A 16,847-nucleotide genomic window follows, 5' to 3' on the forward strand; every position below is an offset into this window, starting at 1 on the left:
CTAACTGAACATTTTAGAAGCATAAGTAGAACATTTAGGGGCACACCTTAAATTGTCCTGCGATGCAATTATTCACTTTTTTGGCCATTTTAACTCTATTACTGATAAATGCTTTGGTAGTAAATAGATAACTTAGAGAAATTACATAAAGCTGTTTTATTTCAAGTTTACAATGTCATAAATTTAACAAAATTGAACTTTTGTGAATGTATACAAAGTTTATAAACAAAGTTTGTGGTCAGTAACCTTGCTAACCTACCTCCTGTTATTACAGAAGAAAAACCTTAAAAGAAACTAAACAAATACACTCAGTTTCATCATTTGTAACACATCCAGCTCCTGAACTGCACACATGCAGTGTTGTTGCTATATGTGGGGTTAACATTTACACTGTTACAAAGTTCAATCTGTGCCATACACTTGGTAAATGGTAGCTCCTGCTTTGCAGTGAAATATGCAGTGTTAAAATTGACTATCATTTCAGCCTCCTCTGCAGATTGTATCGTAGCTTCCTGCCTGTGAAAGGCTGCTGGAAGTGGGGATTCTGTTTCATTTGTAAAACTGTCTCAGCATTGGTGTATCATGTTTGAATTGTGCAGCACCAGTTGCTTCTGCGAATTTCATTTTCTGCATATTTGAGGCCAAATCTAGTGCAGAGCACACAGTTCATTGTTTTATTTGTTTGGTTTTACCTGAGCCATGTAAATTCATTAAGCCATTCCTGTGTGAAGTGTAGATTGAGCGTTGTCTGTATGGTTTATTTCGAGCCTATATACTAGTTTTCCTCAGCAACTTTTCGCTGTGCAGGGCCTGGCTTTGACACAGGGGTGACGAATGCAGTTTGTTTCGCCATCCTTGAATATGACGCTGGACACGACCATAGCTAGGAACATTGATGAGTGTAGATGACATGATCCTTGCAGTAAACTCATCACTCACTCCCAGACTCTCCCCCTCTCACACACATTGGCCTAAACTGGTGGGCTCGCTCCCTCGTTTTTCAACATGACAAAAAAAGAACTCCTGCAAATGTGCGGGTTGCACACGAGCAAGTAATTATAGAAAATACTAGCACTGACTCCAAAAATGGCTGCAAGGTATGTTCAATATGTGATATGTAGTGCAACCAAGGAACTGACAGTAAAGTCTGGTGTTTCATGCTTGAATTATAGTTGAAATGTTTTCCATGTCTGCACCAGAAACACCTTGGTGCATACACATGTTACAAATGTGGTGTAAAAATGCACCAAATAACCAAGTAGGTCCAGGAGCACAAAACATCTTGCCACTACTTTCTCTCTATCAGGGTTAAGTTGTTTTAGTTTGGATATTCATTACCTGACATGCTTTTCATGTTTTACTGCCGCTCCTAACTCCTACACGTCACTGACTAATTATTCTGCTACCAACTGCTGATATTTTTGGCTTCACATCCCCCTTACTCGTCTTCTTCTTTCCAGGCACATCTCTCACTTCATGCACAAAGTTCCCTTCCCTTCCTCTCAGAGGCCTCGCATCCTGGTGCAGGTAAGCTCAGGTCACAAGAGTGTTGTTGACTGCATATGGTGCGTGTTAGAAATGGGTATTAATCAGAAATTTGCAGACAATAGTGTTGTTTTCTGAAGGTGTTTTTGGATTGCCTGTGGGGTGCAGCAGTTTAGGTCCTCCATTATGGATGAATATTTAAATGATTCAGTGCAGGCTTTTCTTTTTTTGCTCGGTTGGTTTTATCTCACTTTCCAGCTTTTCTGCAGCTTTCCCCACATGACAGCCTGATGTTGAGCCAGCCAGTGTCTTCTCCTTTACCGCTCAGGTAAGAGCAGCTGCACATGTTTTTCTGGTGATATCTGACAGCACTTATTTTTTACTGAAATGTAAAGGAATTATGCATTTTGTGTGTATGTGTGCATAACAGAGTAGTTTGGATACTACCTCTCTGTTAGCCTTGGAGAGGTCTGATTTTTTCTCAGACTAGTATGTTTTTTAATTTATTTTTTTATGCATATGTGTATGAGAAAACAAACAGGTCTAAGATAGTGTATGTCATCTTTTCTATATTTTAAATTTTAAGCTTCCTTCATACACTTGAACATAGAATACAGAGCATGGTGATATCAGATACACATGACAACAACTTCATTTGTCTGAAGAGCATTTTAAAATCCAAAATGAGTTCAAGGGCTAGAAAAGGTTGAGAGATTGAGATATTGTATTGATATTGTACTTTTTTGTGTGTTACCTTGCAGTGGTGGTCGATTTTCCACCCTGCTCCAGAACCTCGGACCAGAGAACGCCGTCACATTGCTTGTGTTTGCTGTCACTGAACACAAGATCCTGGTCCACTCATTACGACCTGCTGTACTGACCAGCGTCACTGAGGCTCTGGTGTCTGTAAGTTACTGCCTTTAACTGCACAGACTGGTTATTTATCGGACTCCAACCAGGGCTGTAATGACCATACTGGCATCACACTCATGCTGCCGCCCTCTTCTTTGCTTTTGTTAAAGTATGCTTCTATTTTTTGTTTGTTTTTTATAAACTGCTGCACTAATAGTAATAAAAGTCTAATATGATCACCATCAGTAATGGTAAGAGGGAGCAAAAGTCATAAATTGTGTTTGAAGTGAAGGAATTGTGGTTGTTCGCAGAGTGTCTTCCTGGACCAATTTAATTTACATTATTAGGAAGGTTTTTTATTTCAAAGTACGCTCAACTGTACCGTTCACCAGACTGTTGAACCAGCTCTAATTAACCTGCAACATCCTCCTCCTCAGATGATTTTCCCGTTCCACTGGCCGTGTCCGTATATCCCCTTGTGCCCCCTGGCGTTGGCTGACGTGTTGAGTGCCCCCTGTCCGTTCATTGTAGGAGTGGACTCCCGCTACTTTGATCTTTATGACCCCCCGCCGGACGTGAGCTGCGTGGACCTGGACACAAACACCATCTTCCAGTGAGCACAACACACAAAAACTTTCTGATTGCTGTTAAGTTATTGAGGCAAGCTACTGAAGTGAGGAGTAACATCTGTTAAGTGACACTTTTAGAGAACTTGATCTGTCTTCACTAATCAGTTGCCTTCTCACAATGAATATTGAAAGGATTAACTGCAGGGCAGTGAGCTGCACTTACACTGTACAGCACTTCCATTTAAGAGCTAAACATTGTTTCCTGTGCTGCGTCTTTTTTCCCCAGACCACATAACTGCCAGGTCATTAGTTCTAAGTTTAGAGGCCAGGTTGTATTTCTGGAGTCTGGGTGGAAATGGTTAGATTTTGTAAAGGCAGACTCATTTTAATATGAAGGGAATGCATTTTTCTGGTTCCTCAGGTAGGGTCAGTAATGGTTCAGATAGTTTTTTTTGGCCTCATTACCAGCCAGACAACTTCAGGGTGGTCTGAACTCCCCTGGACAGCAGTGGGTCCATGTTGGTTTTGGCCTTTCAGCCTCTCCACAGCTCACTGTGTGCTTCTGCTTTTCCAGCACTGAAGATAAGCGAGCCCTCACATGGAAGATCCTGCCAAAGAAAGCCTGTAAAAACCTGATGAATGTGCTGAGTAATCTCTACCAGCAGCTGGTTGATGGTGAGTTCTGAGCCGGTAGAACAAAGGATTGTAAAAAATGTGTTTGATTTGTTTAGTTTCATGATCGGTCCTGCAGTAAGCACATTTTCAGCAAGGTTTTTCATTTATTATATTTTTACAGGGATTATATAAGGTGCTTGAAATACTTGAATTTGGCACACAGGAATTTAAGTACTGGCATACCTTGAAAATCAGACATTTTATGACTTGGTCCTTGATAAAAATTCCCAAATAGAAGTGAGAGGAGAACTGAATCATAAATTATTTTATGAAAGGCGTTAGAAAAGGGTTTTGAATGAAGCAGAAAATGACTGCTTGCAATTATTTTCTAATGCTGTATGAGCAGTAAGAGCTCAGAGCTCCACTGGGTTGGTAAACGCCAGTAAATAGTTGGCTCGCCAACCTCAATAACTCACACTGAAGGTGTGTCATCCATTTGTTTGAGTGTTAATCACTGACTCTTTAGAAGACATTAGTTCAAACCTCCAGATTAATATGATGCACATTTAGAAGGAACTTAGGGTTTTTTTTGCTTCATAAAAGTGGGATTGATGGTTGTGGAGAAAATAATTTCATGCTTGAAAATTGAAAGGAATGCTTGGGTTAAAAGTCCTTGAATTTGACTTGACCCTGTATGCACAAACCCTGCTTTTATATTCTGTGTTCAATTTAATAAAAGGTGGTTTGGCTGTCACTTTTTTAAAGTGTCGAGTTCAAACAAATTCAAACGTAATTTGTTGGAACCCATACAGGGTATTACAGCTTCTTAGACTATAAATCTAACCTTTGGTGAAGTCAAAAATAATATAAAATCACAGAATGTGTGAAGCTTTATTCATCATCTTTAGTTCTTTGGATTCTGTTGTCTTAACAATTTGCTCTCCATTCAATCTGCACTGTTTTGCTCCTCATTCCACTAATTGAAAACCAGCAATAATCCCATCGTAGTATAATTTCCTAATTACCCGTTTGCCCCGTCTTTGTGCTCATTGCATTGTTGTCAACTTTCTCTGCTATTCTTGGAGCATGCTCGCTGAGAGACCATGAAACCTGCTCCTTATTGAGCTGCAGAAATTGAATAAATGAATTTTCTGATTCAGTGAAGTTGAAAATCTACCCAGTTTCTGCCAGAAGTGCTGAATATTGATATGCCTGCCAGAGGTTTTCGTGGAGACACTTAAGTCTCATGCACTTGGATGTCAACTTCAGTTTATTTATCCTAATAACGAAAGCTTAATCCTCATGTGAAATATGAATACTTACTTAAAGCAGTGCCCGGCCATAAGACCTTTCAGTACATATACTTTGATCATAACGACTTCATCAAAATGCACAAGATTCAACATTTTCATCAGCAGAAGGGATGACTGATTCAACCTCTCTGCTTGTATGTTGTTGACATGTAGAGATTCTAATGCAGTATGTAGCAACAGCTGCTGATGTTTTTTCCCCCCTGTCTTCAGGTCATCAGCGGCCCGATGGACTGCTGGAGCTGAGCATGAGTGATTCGTCAGAGCTGAGCTGTGGGAAGAGCCTCCACACACTAGAGCTGGAGATCCAGGAAGCCTTCCTGCGCTTTATGGCAGCCATTTTAAAAGGCTACCGCTCCTTCTTACGACCCATCACTCAGGCACCCTCTGAGAAAGCCACAGACGCTAGCTCGCTTTTTGACTTGCAAGGTAACTGGAATAATGTCCCTCTGATGACTTGCAGCCACAACCCTTAAGCTTTTTATCCTCGTGCAGTGCAGAGGAAACAGAGTGAACGGATGAACCCAGCTGTCCTTTTCCCAAGCAACCTCCTCCTGAACTCCTCACACACAAATCAAAACAAGTTCACTCTGAGCCATTTTTTTTTTTCTCTGGGAAAAAAAATTTCATCTGAATGACGATTCCCACCAAAGTGTTTACTGATCACAGATGGTTTAAGCTTTGCAGTTGTAATACCAGTAATCTGTACGACGTGTTCTGTCTCGTGCAAGACCAGCGAGTCCACCACGAACTCTGAAGAAAGATGGAGCTGATTGAGCCCTTGGTAGAATTATGGGTTTACTGTGCTTTCTAGTGTACAAACAGTAAAAAGCCCATGATTACTGCAGATTTCAGAGGTCACCCACCATAATTTAGAGGCTCATACAAACTTTTGTATACAGCCATTTAAACAGAATATAATCAGAAGGAGTTTTGGCATGTTTTGACCGGTGTCTCTTTGATGAACTGATTGGTGAAGTCCAGATAAAATGACATTTTGTGAGTATTTAGCTTAAGTATTGTGACGTATTTCTGAATGACATGGCAGATGGGATATAACATCGGAGGAATTTGTTTTGTTTGTTGAAAAGTGGGGCATCTTAACAGCAAGGCTAGGATGGTGTAAAGCCAACGGGGTGCTGATATATGTCAGGGAGAGAGACAAAGTCCATCATATGCTCTGTGTAATGTTAGTCGCTGAAGCTGTCTACTGTAAATGCCTTGCACATAATCTGGAATAGTATAACGAATAAATTGGATCCAAAGGGTCAGTAATTATGGTATTGTGGGGAAACAAAGACATACCCACGTAGCATGCTGTTGCCAGCCAGCTAATTCAATCTCTAGCTCTGTGCAGCTAAAAGTTGCAGGGTGATTGACAGCTGGATATCATGATATTATTGGTTGAAATTGGTTGGTACTATCTTAAGTAAACACATGTCATTTTGTTGTACAGAAAGAAAACATGTAAGAATAGGAAAATTTTGATTTTCTTGGCATCTTTGTTAAATTGGTGCACTTTATCCTGGGGATGTGATCTAAAAGGGTTCATTTTATTTAGTCTTAAAATTAATTTAAAAAGACAATAATTGGATCTTGATTTTTAAGATTATTTTATTTTTATTTTGTTTTTATCTGTCATCTAATAAAACAGCAAAGGGTGGAAAAGCAGTCGCACTGAGGGCAGTGATTGAGAACCAGTATGGATGTTTGAGCACATTGACCACCAGGTGATTTTAAACAGGAAAAATCAGTATGGTCAGATCAGAGTCCGTCATCCAAAAACATTTGCTTCACTTTTTGTCAGTCTTCAGCCAAAACTGTGAAGTCACAGGTATACAGTTACACTGCATGATTAGCGCTAATGAGACTATGAATATATAAATACTGCGTCATCTGTAGCACCTTCCTCTCTACAGCTGGCCAGCCTCAAAAACAGATGGCGTTGTTTAATACATGAGCTTTCATAAGTGTCCATTCCCACCTCTGAGTAAACACACACACAGAAACTGTTTGGCTAGAAAGGCTGGGGTTTGACAAAGATGCTGGGGTTAGAGGTTCAAGGCTGTTTGCAGGCTGAAGGTTAGTCAGTTAGCGGCGCAGCTGCTGAATGCTCCAGAGACCTGAGCGTGGCCTCTGGATGGAAGCCTGTGAAAGCTGGTTGACATCACAGCTGAAGTGAGTTAGGGTGAAATCACGGCGGCTCCGCTGGAGGATAACTGAAGCCAAAGTTGTGTCCAGTGTGAGTTATACGATATAGCAAACAGGAATGGCTGAAGTACATTGCATAATGACCTGAAGAAAGATGTAACAGCTCGTGCATCATATGTGTGAACTCCTGACCCTTTTTAGATAAAATATCCACAACAACAAAAAATTACAAAATGTGTTATTTTCCCTGCTGCCCCCTAAAAATCACAGTGCTTTCAGTCCAGCATCTGTCTCTTTAGATTGGGTCTGCATTTTGCTTTACAAATTTGCTTCATCCTTCTAGTGTGTATTTGTTATGGTCACATAACCCAATAGGACCTGTTTTGATCTGGTCCAGATTTTCTTTATACCGAACTCTACCCACCACTTGTATCACTGTGCAGAAGGAAGTGTGCATCTACTGCTAGCATGGATGGCAGAAGAAGAACCTGCATACCAATTCAATTGAGGTGTGTGGGTATTTCTTCTGCCAACTTCTCTTGATTTTCCAGTCTACCAACACACCCAAGATAAACTTTTTTGTTGCCCTTAGTAGGCGCAGTTTCACCGCAGCCCTAAGACTTTCCATTGCTAGCATACCTAGCACCATGGAGCGAACTAATGTTACATTTCGTGGTGTCATGCTGTGCCTCTCATCCATGAGTATCCATGAGTAGATATACACTTCCTTCTGTTCAGTGATACAATAACGAAAGTAGTTCCTACATGAAACTACTCACAACAAGGACTGTGGATTATCTTGAGCCATGACTACTGGGAAGCAACGTTGCTGCTTTTTCAGATGGATTTTTTTGGCGCTTTAACCATCACAAGCTGAGTGCCATCTAGTTCCTTTATATTCAAGAAAAGGCAGACATTTCTATGACCGTTATCTCCAACACTCTGCAACTCACACCCAAAAAATCTAGATTGGAAAATAGCACTGGTGAACTGTTCTGTTAAATGTTGTCATTGAGTTGTAGATGTTGACATTGAGGATTTCTTGTCCATATTGGCTAAAAAGTTGAGTATCAAAGTTCAGTCTTGAGCTTGGGAAAGCAAGTTCACAAAACAGTTTCACCTCAAGACCCATTTAGTAGCTGCTCTGGAGCTGGGCAAACTCCCTCCACAGATGAAGATCATGTCATATGATCAAAAGCTCCAGAACACACACTTAATGGACCTTGAGGTGAGATGGAAATAATTTGTTTGTGTTTTCAGCACTCTTAAGTGCTCTGCTTTGTTTTTTAAACCTTTTACATGACTCATAAATCATGACTCAGATCCTCAGTCGGTTGCTTCATTGCAGTCAGTGTCACTGTTTTATTAAAAGATGCATTTGGTCTATTTGGGTCGATGTGTGGAGGTTTCAGTGTTTTTGTTATTCCATATTTTCTTTGTTCTACAATTTGCTCCACGTAATAACTCCACCAGAGGCTAAGTGTATTCAACTTACAATGATATGAAAAAAAGAAGAGCAACAAACTCTTTATATTTGAAACGCTTAAACCAGCAACTGTAGGAAAAACGTACTTGATTCAGTGATTAATCACCTAATCATTAAATCACTACTTAGGACTTCAGAAGTGTTTTAAGACTCTCCAGGAAGGCTGTACTTAGAATAAAGATGCTCTATATTGAAGCCACTGAGAGGAGTTTGGTCAGAATCAATTGATGGTCCAGGCTGCTAGCAGCCAGTGTCAGGATTAAAATATTTATCAGCTTCAGGAAGTGTTTTCCGGCAGCTCTGCACGTCAGTGTTTGGCTTCCACCTCTGCGCTGTGAGCCAGTGGTCATCCATCCTGCTTTCAGTCTCGCAACAGCAGCAGCGACTTATTAGTCACTTAAGTTGCTTTCAGCATCTATTAAGGAAGCCATTCAACATGTTGTTGTACATACCAAATTGGCCATTAGACTAATAACAGTGTGTTGGCTTGCATCATCCAAACCAAGACAAATGGATGTTTATATTTAGCCTTCTTTGGGATAATGGATTTCTTAACCACAAAGTCACATAAATTGCTTTTTTGGATGCTTACCTCTTATGAAATGAGTTGAGCTGTGTAAATAAACCCACTGCTCTATTCTGAATAACCTGCAAAATCATTCCTCAGGTTAGTCAAGAAAGTAAGTTTCAGTGAAGGAAGATTAATTTGCAAAAGTTAATCTAAACATTTATGTCCTCAGGATTTTTGAAGAGCCGCGACCGCTCACACCAGAAATTCTATTCGCTGATGACCAAAACTCAGATGTTCATCCGCTTCATCGAGGAATGCTCCTTCGTCAGTGACAAAGACGCCAGTTTGGCCTTCTTTGACGACTGTGTGGACAAAGTAGGTGTTGTTTTTAATCATATAAATCATTGATAGTAAATTTATGTGTTTATTTTATGCAGTGGAATTAAGTTTCTTACAAAAAACCTTCTCCTTTTCCTCTCTAGCTGTTTCTGTTAATCTCACCTTTATCTCAGTCACTCAAGTGGTTTTGTTTTACTCGCCAGCCCTCTGTGTGCTCCAGTTATTGCACTATTAGTTTTCACTCTGCTGTGTTACTTCATCTGAAAGCCTTTCCTTTTCCAATTTCTTGAGTTTTTCTTTCTCTTTCCAATTCTGCCTCTGTTTGCGAGCAGCTCTACAATTCAGAGCGGAGTGCAGACAAAGGAGGCAAGGTAAGTCTATTGTCATTTGGTTTTCTATTCTTGCCTGTCCTTGGTACATTTTGTTTTCAGACAGGGCAATTTGTGCATGGTGCATGGTCCCAGTAAACAACAGAATGACTCAACATCAAAATAGGTTTCCTAGACCCTAAGAAATTAGTAGCATGCCTTAAGACAACCTCCCCCTGCAGCTTTAGTGTGAGCTTTCATGTGATTTTTCATCAGTGTGTAATTAAAATTGTTCCTAATGATCCAAACTCCATCACCTTCCCAGATTCTTCCATTTTTAATGAATATTTGATTATTCACTGTGTACATCAAATTTGCTGCAGCAGCAATTTGGCCCGAGATAGCAAAAGTAGTTTCATTGAAAATCCATGTGCAGAGTTTTCTACAAAGATTCGGCCCTAAATTTTTCATGACTCGAGAGAGTGAATGCTTTTAATGCTTCAGTGAATCCTGAAGGGCTAACGGAGCTTGAAGTTAGTTTTTTTTTTTTTTTTTTTTACATCCCCCGGGCTTGTATCAGTCAGTGTGCCAATACGAAGAGCCCTGGAGAGGCTGTCAGTGGGTCTTTTTTGCTCCACTGGGAGCATTTTGCGTAGCGTGCGACCCCATGTTTTCACAAGGTAGTTGTTCCTCTATCAGACTGTGTGTGAATGCTGAAGGTTAAATTTTGTGCGTTTGCAGTCTTAAAGTCCACGCAGTCGCTCGGTTCTCCAGTCACGTCTCTGGGTCACTGGTTCTTACAGGTGACATTTGTAACAGACTCTGAAATAGACCTGGCCGTCCTTGGATTACTTGTGTATGTGTGTGTGTGTGTGTGTGTGTGTGTGTGTGTGTGTGTGTGTGTGTGTGTGTGTGTGTGTTCTGGCTGTAATTGAGACATAGTGGAAGTGACTCCAGAGGCCAGCATCTACAGCCTCCCCTCCCCGTGTTCTCAGGCTTGTGGTGGGGCCCCAGGTCTCATCGGTCCTCCCTGTGTGTCAGCTCCATGGACGATTAAATCCTCCAACTGTCTTTCTGGACTGTGGCTGGATTACATTATCCTCTCTCACACCGCACCACTCAGCCCACACACCGACACACTTGACTACACACAAACACACACACACACACACACACACACCAGTCACGTACAGAAAGATAAGGTTAAAACATATTGATCCCTGAGGGAAAGTAGCTCATTGCAGCAACCAAACAAATAGAATCCTGTAGGGGAAAAAGAAAAAAGTCAGACTAATCATACAAATGAAATACACTCACATCAATTAAAGCTGTAGAAATACAAACAGCAAAGGGCAAATTGGATGTAAACACTTGTGGGATTCCTTAAAACAAAACAGAAATTTAAAGGGCCAGTCAGTAATTAATTTAACATACCCATTACAGGTATACCTACCTGTATTTAGGATCACTATTTGTTGCCATATCAGAGTCAGCGAGTGTGCGTTTAATTTCGTTTGACATTTTGACAAATGTGCTTTTCTCTTTCTTGCCAAGAGTTAGAGACAAGATTGATGCCACTATCATGTCTCTACGGTAATTATGTACCAGGGCCATCCTCCGTTTGGATTATTTTGAATTAGGCCTTTTTGCAAATATAGCATTATCCGATTAAGACATATGAAATATGAGGAGTTTTCTTTAGACATGTATACAGCACATTTGGAATGTACTTTTCAGTTGGGGTTTTAACTTCAGTTTGCAGCACACAGGAATAATGGCAAAAACTTGAATATTGTATGCATGCAACCGTAGTCAGTGACTTTCTGGAGCATTAGAAGTGTTTGTAGGTTGATTTTGTGAACTATTCCTAAAGCTTGCAGTCACCAGATGGTTTAGGTTGAATATGTAATGGAGCAGTGTGGATGACTTAAAGGCATAGATGAAATCACAGTTGTTTCTGTATTCACCTTCACAAGCTGATCTACAGTCACTCTGCAGACACTGGGTGTCTCTCTTTTTTGTGCACTCAGCCTCTTGGAAAGCTCCCTGTCTGATCCAGATGAACTGAATGTTCTTTGAGAGACATAAACAAGACGTCGTCGTCCCACCTGTCTGTGTTTCTCTTTTCTGATGACTGAACTGAGAGCAGACCTGCCTGTCTGACAGATTGCCTCTTCATCATCACAGCTGTCTCCAGTCTCTGCGGAGCAACAGTGTTGTTTGTCTCACATTAAAAAAACAAAAATTGCCTTGTGTTTATAGTCACAGTTATAAATCACATTATTTAATTTAGTAAGGGGGGGTTGCTGCAGAACTCTAAGTTCTCATGTCTGCATGGGGATTATTTAGATAAGGTTTTTGACATTAGAAAAAGAAAGACATCAAATGACACACGACTATGAGGACAACACAATTAAGTCCAAGACTAAAGTAAAGAGACAGTGATAGGGTTGGGTACCATTCATATTTGAACATATGCAGGATCAATGCCCATACCTGGAACTGGGTACTGGTACCCAACGGTACCTTTTTCCGGTACCTTACTTCTTCCGTAGGCTAATAACAAAAATGTCATTTTTGAACAAGCTCCAGGGGTAATGTAGTAGACTAAAAAGCAATTCTGCTCCTCTGCTCTTTTCTAATCACACATAGAACATCTCTGACTGTCTGCTTGATTTTATGTGTGTGTGTGTGTGTGTGTGTGTGTGTGTGTGTGTGTGTGTGTGTATGTGTGTGTATCTACTGGTCTCTCTCGTCCTCTGTTTCAACACAGCTGACAAATATGTGAAATAAGCATATAATTTAAAACACAATCACAAACAGCAGTGGTACAAGGCTATTTCTCAAATAAAATAGAAAAGCAGCAATAGTTCTGGTGGTACTTCTTCCTCCTATCTGAAACTTGGGTTCTCACCAAGGTGCACTTTTAAGCCCCAAACTCTTTTAGTACAGTACCTTTGAAACCAAAAGTAACCCTTCAGACATGGGAGCTAGACCCTAGGTCTGTTTAGTGTTTCCACCACAAACAGTACTCTTGATGTGGGCTAGGTTGTTGTCACTAACTGCTCCGTCCAGCATTCACTGCATTTCCTCATGACCAGTGGTTGCACACTGACATTTTCAATACAAAATAGAACAGGCTTCAGTGAGAGTCTCTCACCATGGGAAATTCAAAATAACGGGTGTGCATTTAGTCCTTCTCAGGCAAGCTTGGGGGTTTAGTGTTGCCGTAGCCCACAGGAACGACGCTCCACCACGCTTTTTTCCTCCGAGTGAGGATTAGGATATGTGCAGTTCACATAACCTGGCAGAAAATAGTATTTATTTTTAAACATTTGAAGATCAACTCATTACTAAAAGTGTGTGTCATATAAAAACTAAAGTAATGTTGTCATATGGAATTTTTAAGGTGTGTTGATGGATTCATGTCATCAACTCATGCATTGAGTAACATTACAGGTTAACAATCCACCTTAAAAGTCGCCGGCAATCAGCCCACTGAATTTGATTATTTTTTCTCAGAGTACAGCTGCTGCAAGAGGCAGCAAAACATCCTTTCATGTTATAGTTATGATTTAAATGTAAAACTCTCCATGGTATTAACAGTGGTTACAAAACCAGCCACAACTCAGCCCTGAGCAGAGTGACCGTCCTCTATTGAACAATCAACAGACTGCAGTGTTCACAGCTCCACCTTTTAGTACCAGATCTGTGTGCTAGGTACCCCAACAGAGGGGGGGACCAAAAATGGGGACGGTATGGAACGGTTCCATTGGTACCATCCACAACTTTTCACAGTGGAAACGGAAAAAAAAGTGTGCTGATCTGTACCGTACCATACAGCTTGTTGGAAATGAGGCTTTAGTCAATGAAATTTGGCACTAATTGACTTAAGGTTAATCTGTACTCAGTAGTACTGATGTAATTTGGTCAGCACTCTTAAAAGTACAGATTCGGTACCCAAACTTAGGCAGTAATCCAGATGAGTAGGTGGCATTGTACTAACAAATCATCACTATAAATACCTGCATGATCATCAATAAAAATCACTTCAACCTAAAGTAAATTATAGGATGGTAGGATTACATTTAAGATTACACAATAAAATGAACTAGATTGACTGAGAAATCAGTTTTCAAATACTAAAAACAGTGTTTTTCCGACAGTTAAAGTTGTTAAGATGATTTTCTGGATCAAACCAACATCTTTATTAGCAATAATTGACCAGCAATGGCATCATTTTGGTTAAATACTGTTATACACATCCATCTATCTGTTTTCTACCACTTATATGACCAGATGTCCTTTTCCCAGCCATGTCCTCTGGCACTTCAGCTGGTTTTCTGTTAATATGAAATATTTAGTCTGAACGATGTATTGTGTGTCTCTATTTAGAATATCTCCATGGGGAGACATCCAAGGTACACCCTGATCAGCTGCATGAATCATCTCAGCTAGTTCTTTCTAGTGAAAAAGAGTATTGGTTCTTCTCTGACCCTGGATATTGGAGCTTTTTCATTTTTAGTATTGTGGTTTAATCTTTTCTCAGAGAAATCTCACAGAACTTTATATTAACCTTTGATGTGCGGTATTACACACAAGAGAAATAATGAAAGTTTTCATCTAAGCCTAAAAGGCTTGCGACTGCACCAAAGAAGAGACACTTGATACAACTCCCACACTTTACAGCTTTGACTGAGGTCATTATCAAACTTTAATCATCATCAGACTAACAAGACTGAATTATCAACTTTCAGCAAGTGCTTCACTTCCCTTCCATCCGTCATGAATAAAATCACTGCTTGTAGCTCCAAAGCCTGGCATTAAGCACTTCTCAATTTATGATGCTTCCCTCCATGACCCTTAATTTTTTATATCCACCATAAAGCTCAAACCTCCTGCTTTAAGATTCACTCTGAAAACTGGAAGTCTCATTTGTCAGCTCTGCCAACATGGCCGCAGTAAAATATGTGCAGTAACTCCAAATGTCACTGATGATCAGTGGCAGCCATTGCTCTTACTGCATTTCACTTTGCTACATAGATGGGGGGTTTTTTTCTGGCACATTTGTCATGAAATCAAACCCCTTTTCTCACAATTGAGCAGCCATAACCTGTTATCTTCTGGATGAGGGGTTATGGCTGGAGTCATGCTGGTTGAGACTCAGCTTTACAGTAATTTAATACTGCTGCTGAATTAATTGCAGGTTCGTACCTGCAGTGTATCAAACACACAAGACTGACTACCAGGGACTTAAGTCATACAAGAGCCCTTTTCAGTAGATCCTTTACTACTGTAGAATGGCTTTATATTGACAGTGGTGGAAGAAGTACTCAGATCTATCGCTTAAGTAAAAGTAGCAATACTTAAGTGTAGAAAAACTTAGAAGTAAAAAGTATTAGTATGAAAAATTTACTTAGAGTATCAAAAGTAAAAATACTCATAATGCAGAATGACCCGTTTCAAAATCAACCATGGTACTGGATTTCGATATACTGGTCCATCTACGTCCCAACCCTTACCTATGGTCATGAACTCTGGGTAGTGACCGAAAGAACGAGATCGCGGATGCAAGTGGCCGAAATGAGTTTCCTCCGTGGGGTGGCTGGGCTCAGCCTTAGAGATAGGGTAAGGAACTCAGACATCCAGAGGGAGCTCAGAGTAGAGCCGCTGCTCCTGTGCATCGCAAGGGGCATCTGATCAGGATGCCTCCAAGGCGCCTCCCGTTAGAGGTGCTCCGGCTACGTCCCACTGGTGGGAGGAGGGACTACATATCTCACCTTGCTTGGGACTGCCTTGGGGTCCCTCAGGAGGAACTGGAAAGTATTGCTGGAGAGAGGGACGTCTGGGGTGCTTTGCTTGACCTGCTTGCCCCGATGACCTGGCCCTGGATAAGCGGATGAAAATGGATGGATGGATGGATTATAATTAGTGAAGCATTGATATTTATGTTTCTTTAATGTTGAGATATTGTGAAGTGGAAGTACAAAGTAGAAGGAAATGGAAATACTTCTCAAAATTAATTTAGTTCCTCTCCACCACTGTATATTAATAAATGAGAATATATGTCTTTGATGAATTATTTTTTACTGTGCTACAGCAGATATCTGCAGTAGAATAAACTTGCTGCTCACACAGTGTCGCTGCTCCCCCAGGGTGCAGATTTAGATTTATAGAGTCGACACACTCTGACTGGACAAGCGACCTATTGATCCATCTGTATAAACTGAATAAATCCTCTCTGCACTGTTAAGATTTTCACAGTTTCTGAATAGTCTGCACTTTGAATGACTAATGTCAGTGAGTCAAAGTATTTCTCACACACAAACCACAGCATGACTTTGAATCTGTTAATCCTTAAAGGGGGACTGATTCTACATTTACTTACTTTACTAGTCATGAGGAGTGTTGCTCAGCCTGTGAGGACAGTTGAAGAATGTCTTTCATGGGTCTTGAAGAGTTGTTAAGTCTAAGGAAACTACTGAAATGAAATCTTTGGGTTCGGAAAACAATGAACAATGAAAACACATCTATTAAGATTCATTAAAGGAAGCGCAGGATCCAGTTTTAAACAATATCTCAGCGTCCTCTTCATTAGTCTTGACCATTTGCTTTTTTTCCCTTTATCAATCTCTTAGACATCCCCCAGCTTTATGGAAGTGCAATACTAAATCATTGGACTACCCTTCTAAGTAATTGTCTTGAGAACAGGCTTGTATTGTAACTATTGGCAAAGCTTTATTGGTCAAGTATGTTTATGCATGCAAAGAATTTCACTCCACTTTCTTGTAGCTCTCAGTATACCTTCACATAGTTCATACAGGTCAAACTGTCACTATATCTGCTCTAAATAATAGTACAAATAATACAGGAATGCACAAGACTGTAATTAAAGCTGTAATTAATATTGCATGAGTAATGTAACGTTAGTTTATAAACATATAGTAGGTGGTTTTATGTACCGCACATGTATACAGATCTATGTATACTACCTGCTCAAATTCTTTACTTTACAGTGATGGATAATATGAGCATGTTATTGCACAATCTGTATATTAAACTCTAATATACTATGTTATTGGTGTAATTCAGTCTTGCAGTGTGGCAACAATAAGCCTCTTAGGGCAACAGGCAATATTTCTAGGGTTCTAGTGTAGCCAGCGGATATCAGGGCCAAGACTTCCTCTTCCATGTGCTGGTCATTTTGGCTTATCTTTTATA

At 40.3% G+C, this 16,847-nt stretch overlaps 1 protein-coding gene across 2 annotated transcripts in view; it reads left to right on the forward strand.

Annotated features, from left to right (window-relative positions):
• LOC125900281 (C-myc promoter-binding protein-like) overlaps positions 1-16,847 on the forward strand; it is a 96,144-nt gene that overhangs the window by 45,139 nt on the left and 34,158 nt on the right. The window contains exons 7-14 of one of the 2 annotated variants that reach the window (XM_049595195.1): positions 1,461-1,527; positions 1,755-1,813; positions 2,247-2,391; positions 2,775-2,950; positions 3,481-3,581; positions 5,045-5,260; positions 9,209-9,354; positions 9,651-9,689. In XM_049595195.1, coding sequence (XP_049451152.1) covers positions 1,461-1,527; positions 1,755-1,813; positions 2,247-2,391; positions 2,775-2,950; positions 3,481-3,581; positions 5,045-5,260; positions 9,209-9,354; positions 9,651-9,689 — 949 coding nt within the window. The remainder of the gene's footprint in view (positions 1-1,460; positions 1,528-1,754; positions 1,814-2,246; positions 2,392-2,774; positions 2,951-3,480; positions 3,582-5,044; positions 5,261-9,208; positions 9,355-9,650; positions 9,690-16,847) is intronic. The other variant, XM_049595204.1, reaches the window with a different exon arrangement.

This window comes from Epinephelus fuscoguttatus, linkage group LG2 (genome assembly GCF_011397635.1).
Source record: "Epinephelus fuscoguttatus linkage group LG2, E.fuscoguttatus.final_Chr_v1".
Lineage (NCBI taxonomy): Eukaryota > Metazoa > Chordata > Actinopteri > Perciformes > Serranidae > Epinephelus > Epinephelus fuscoguttatus.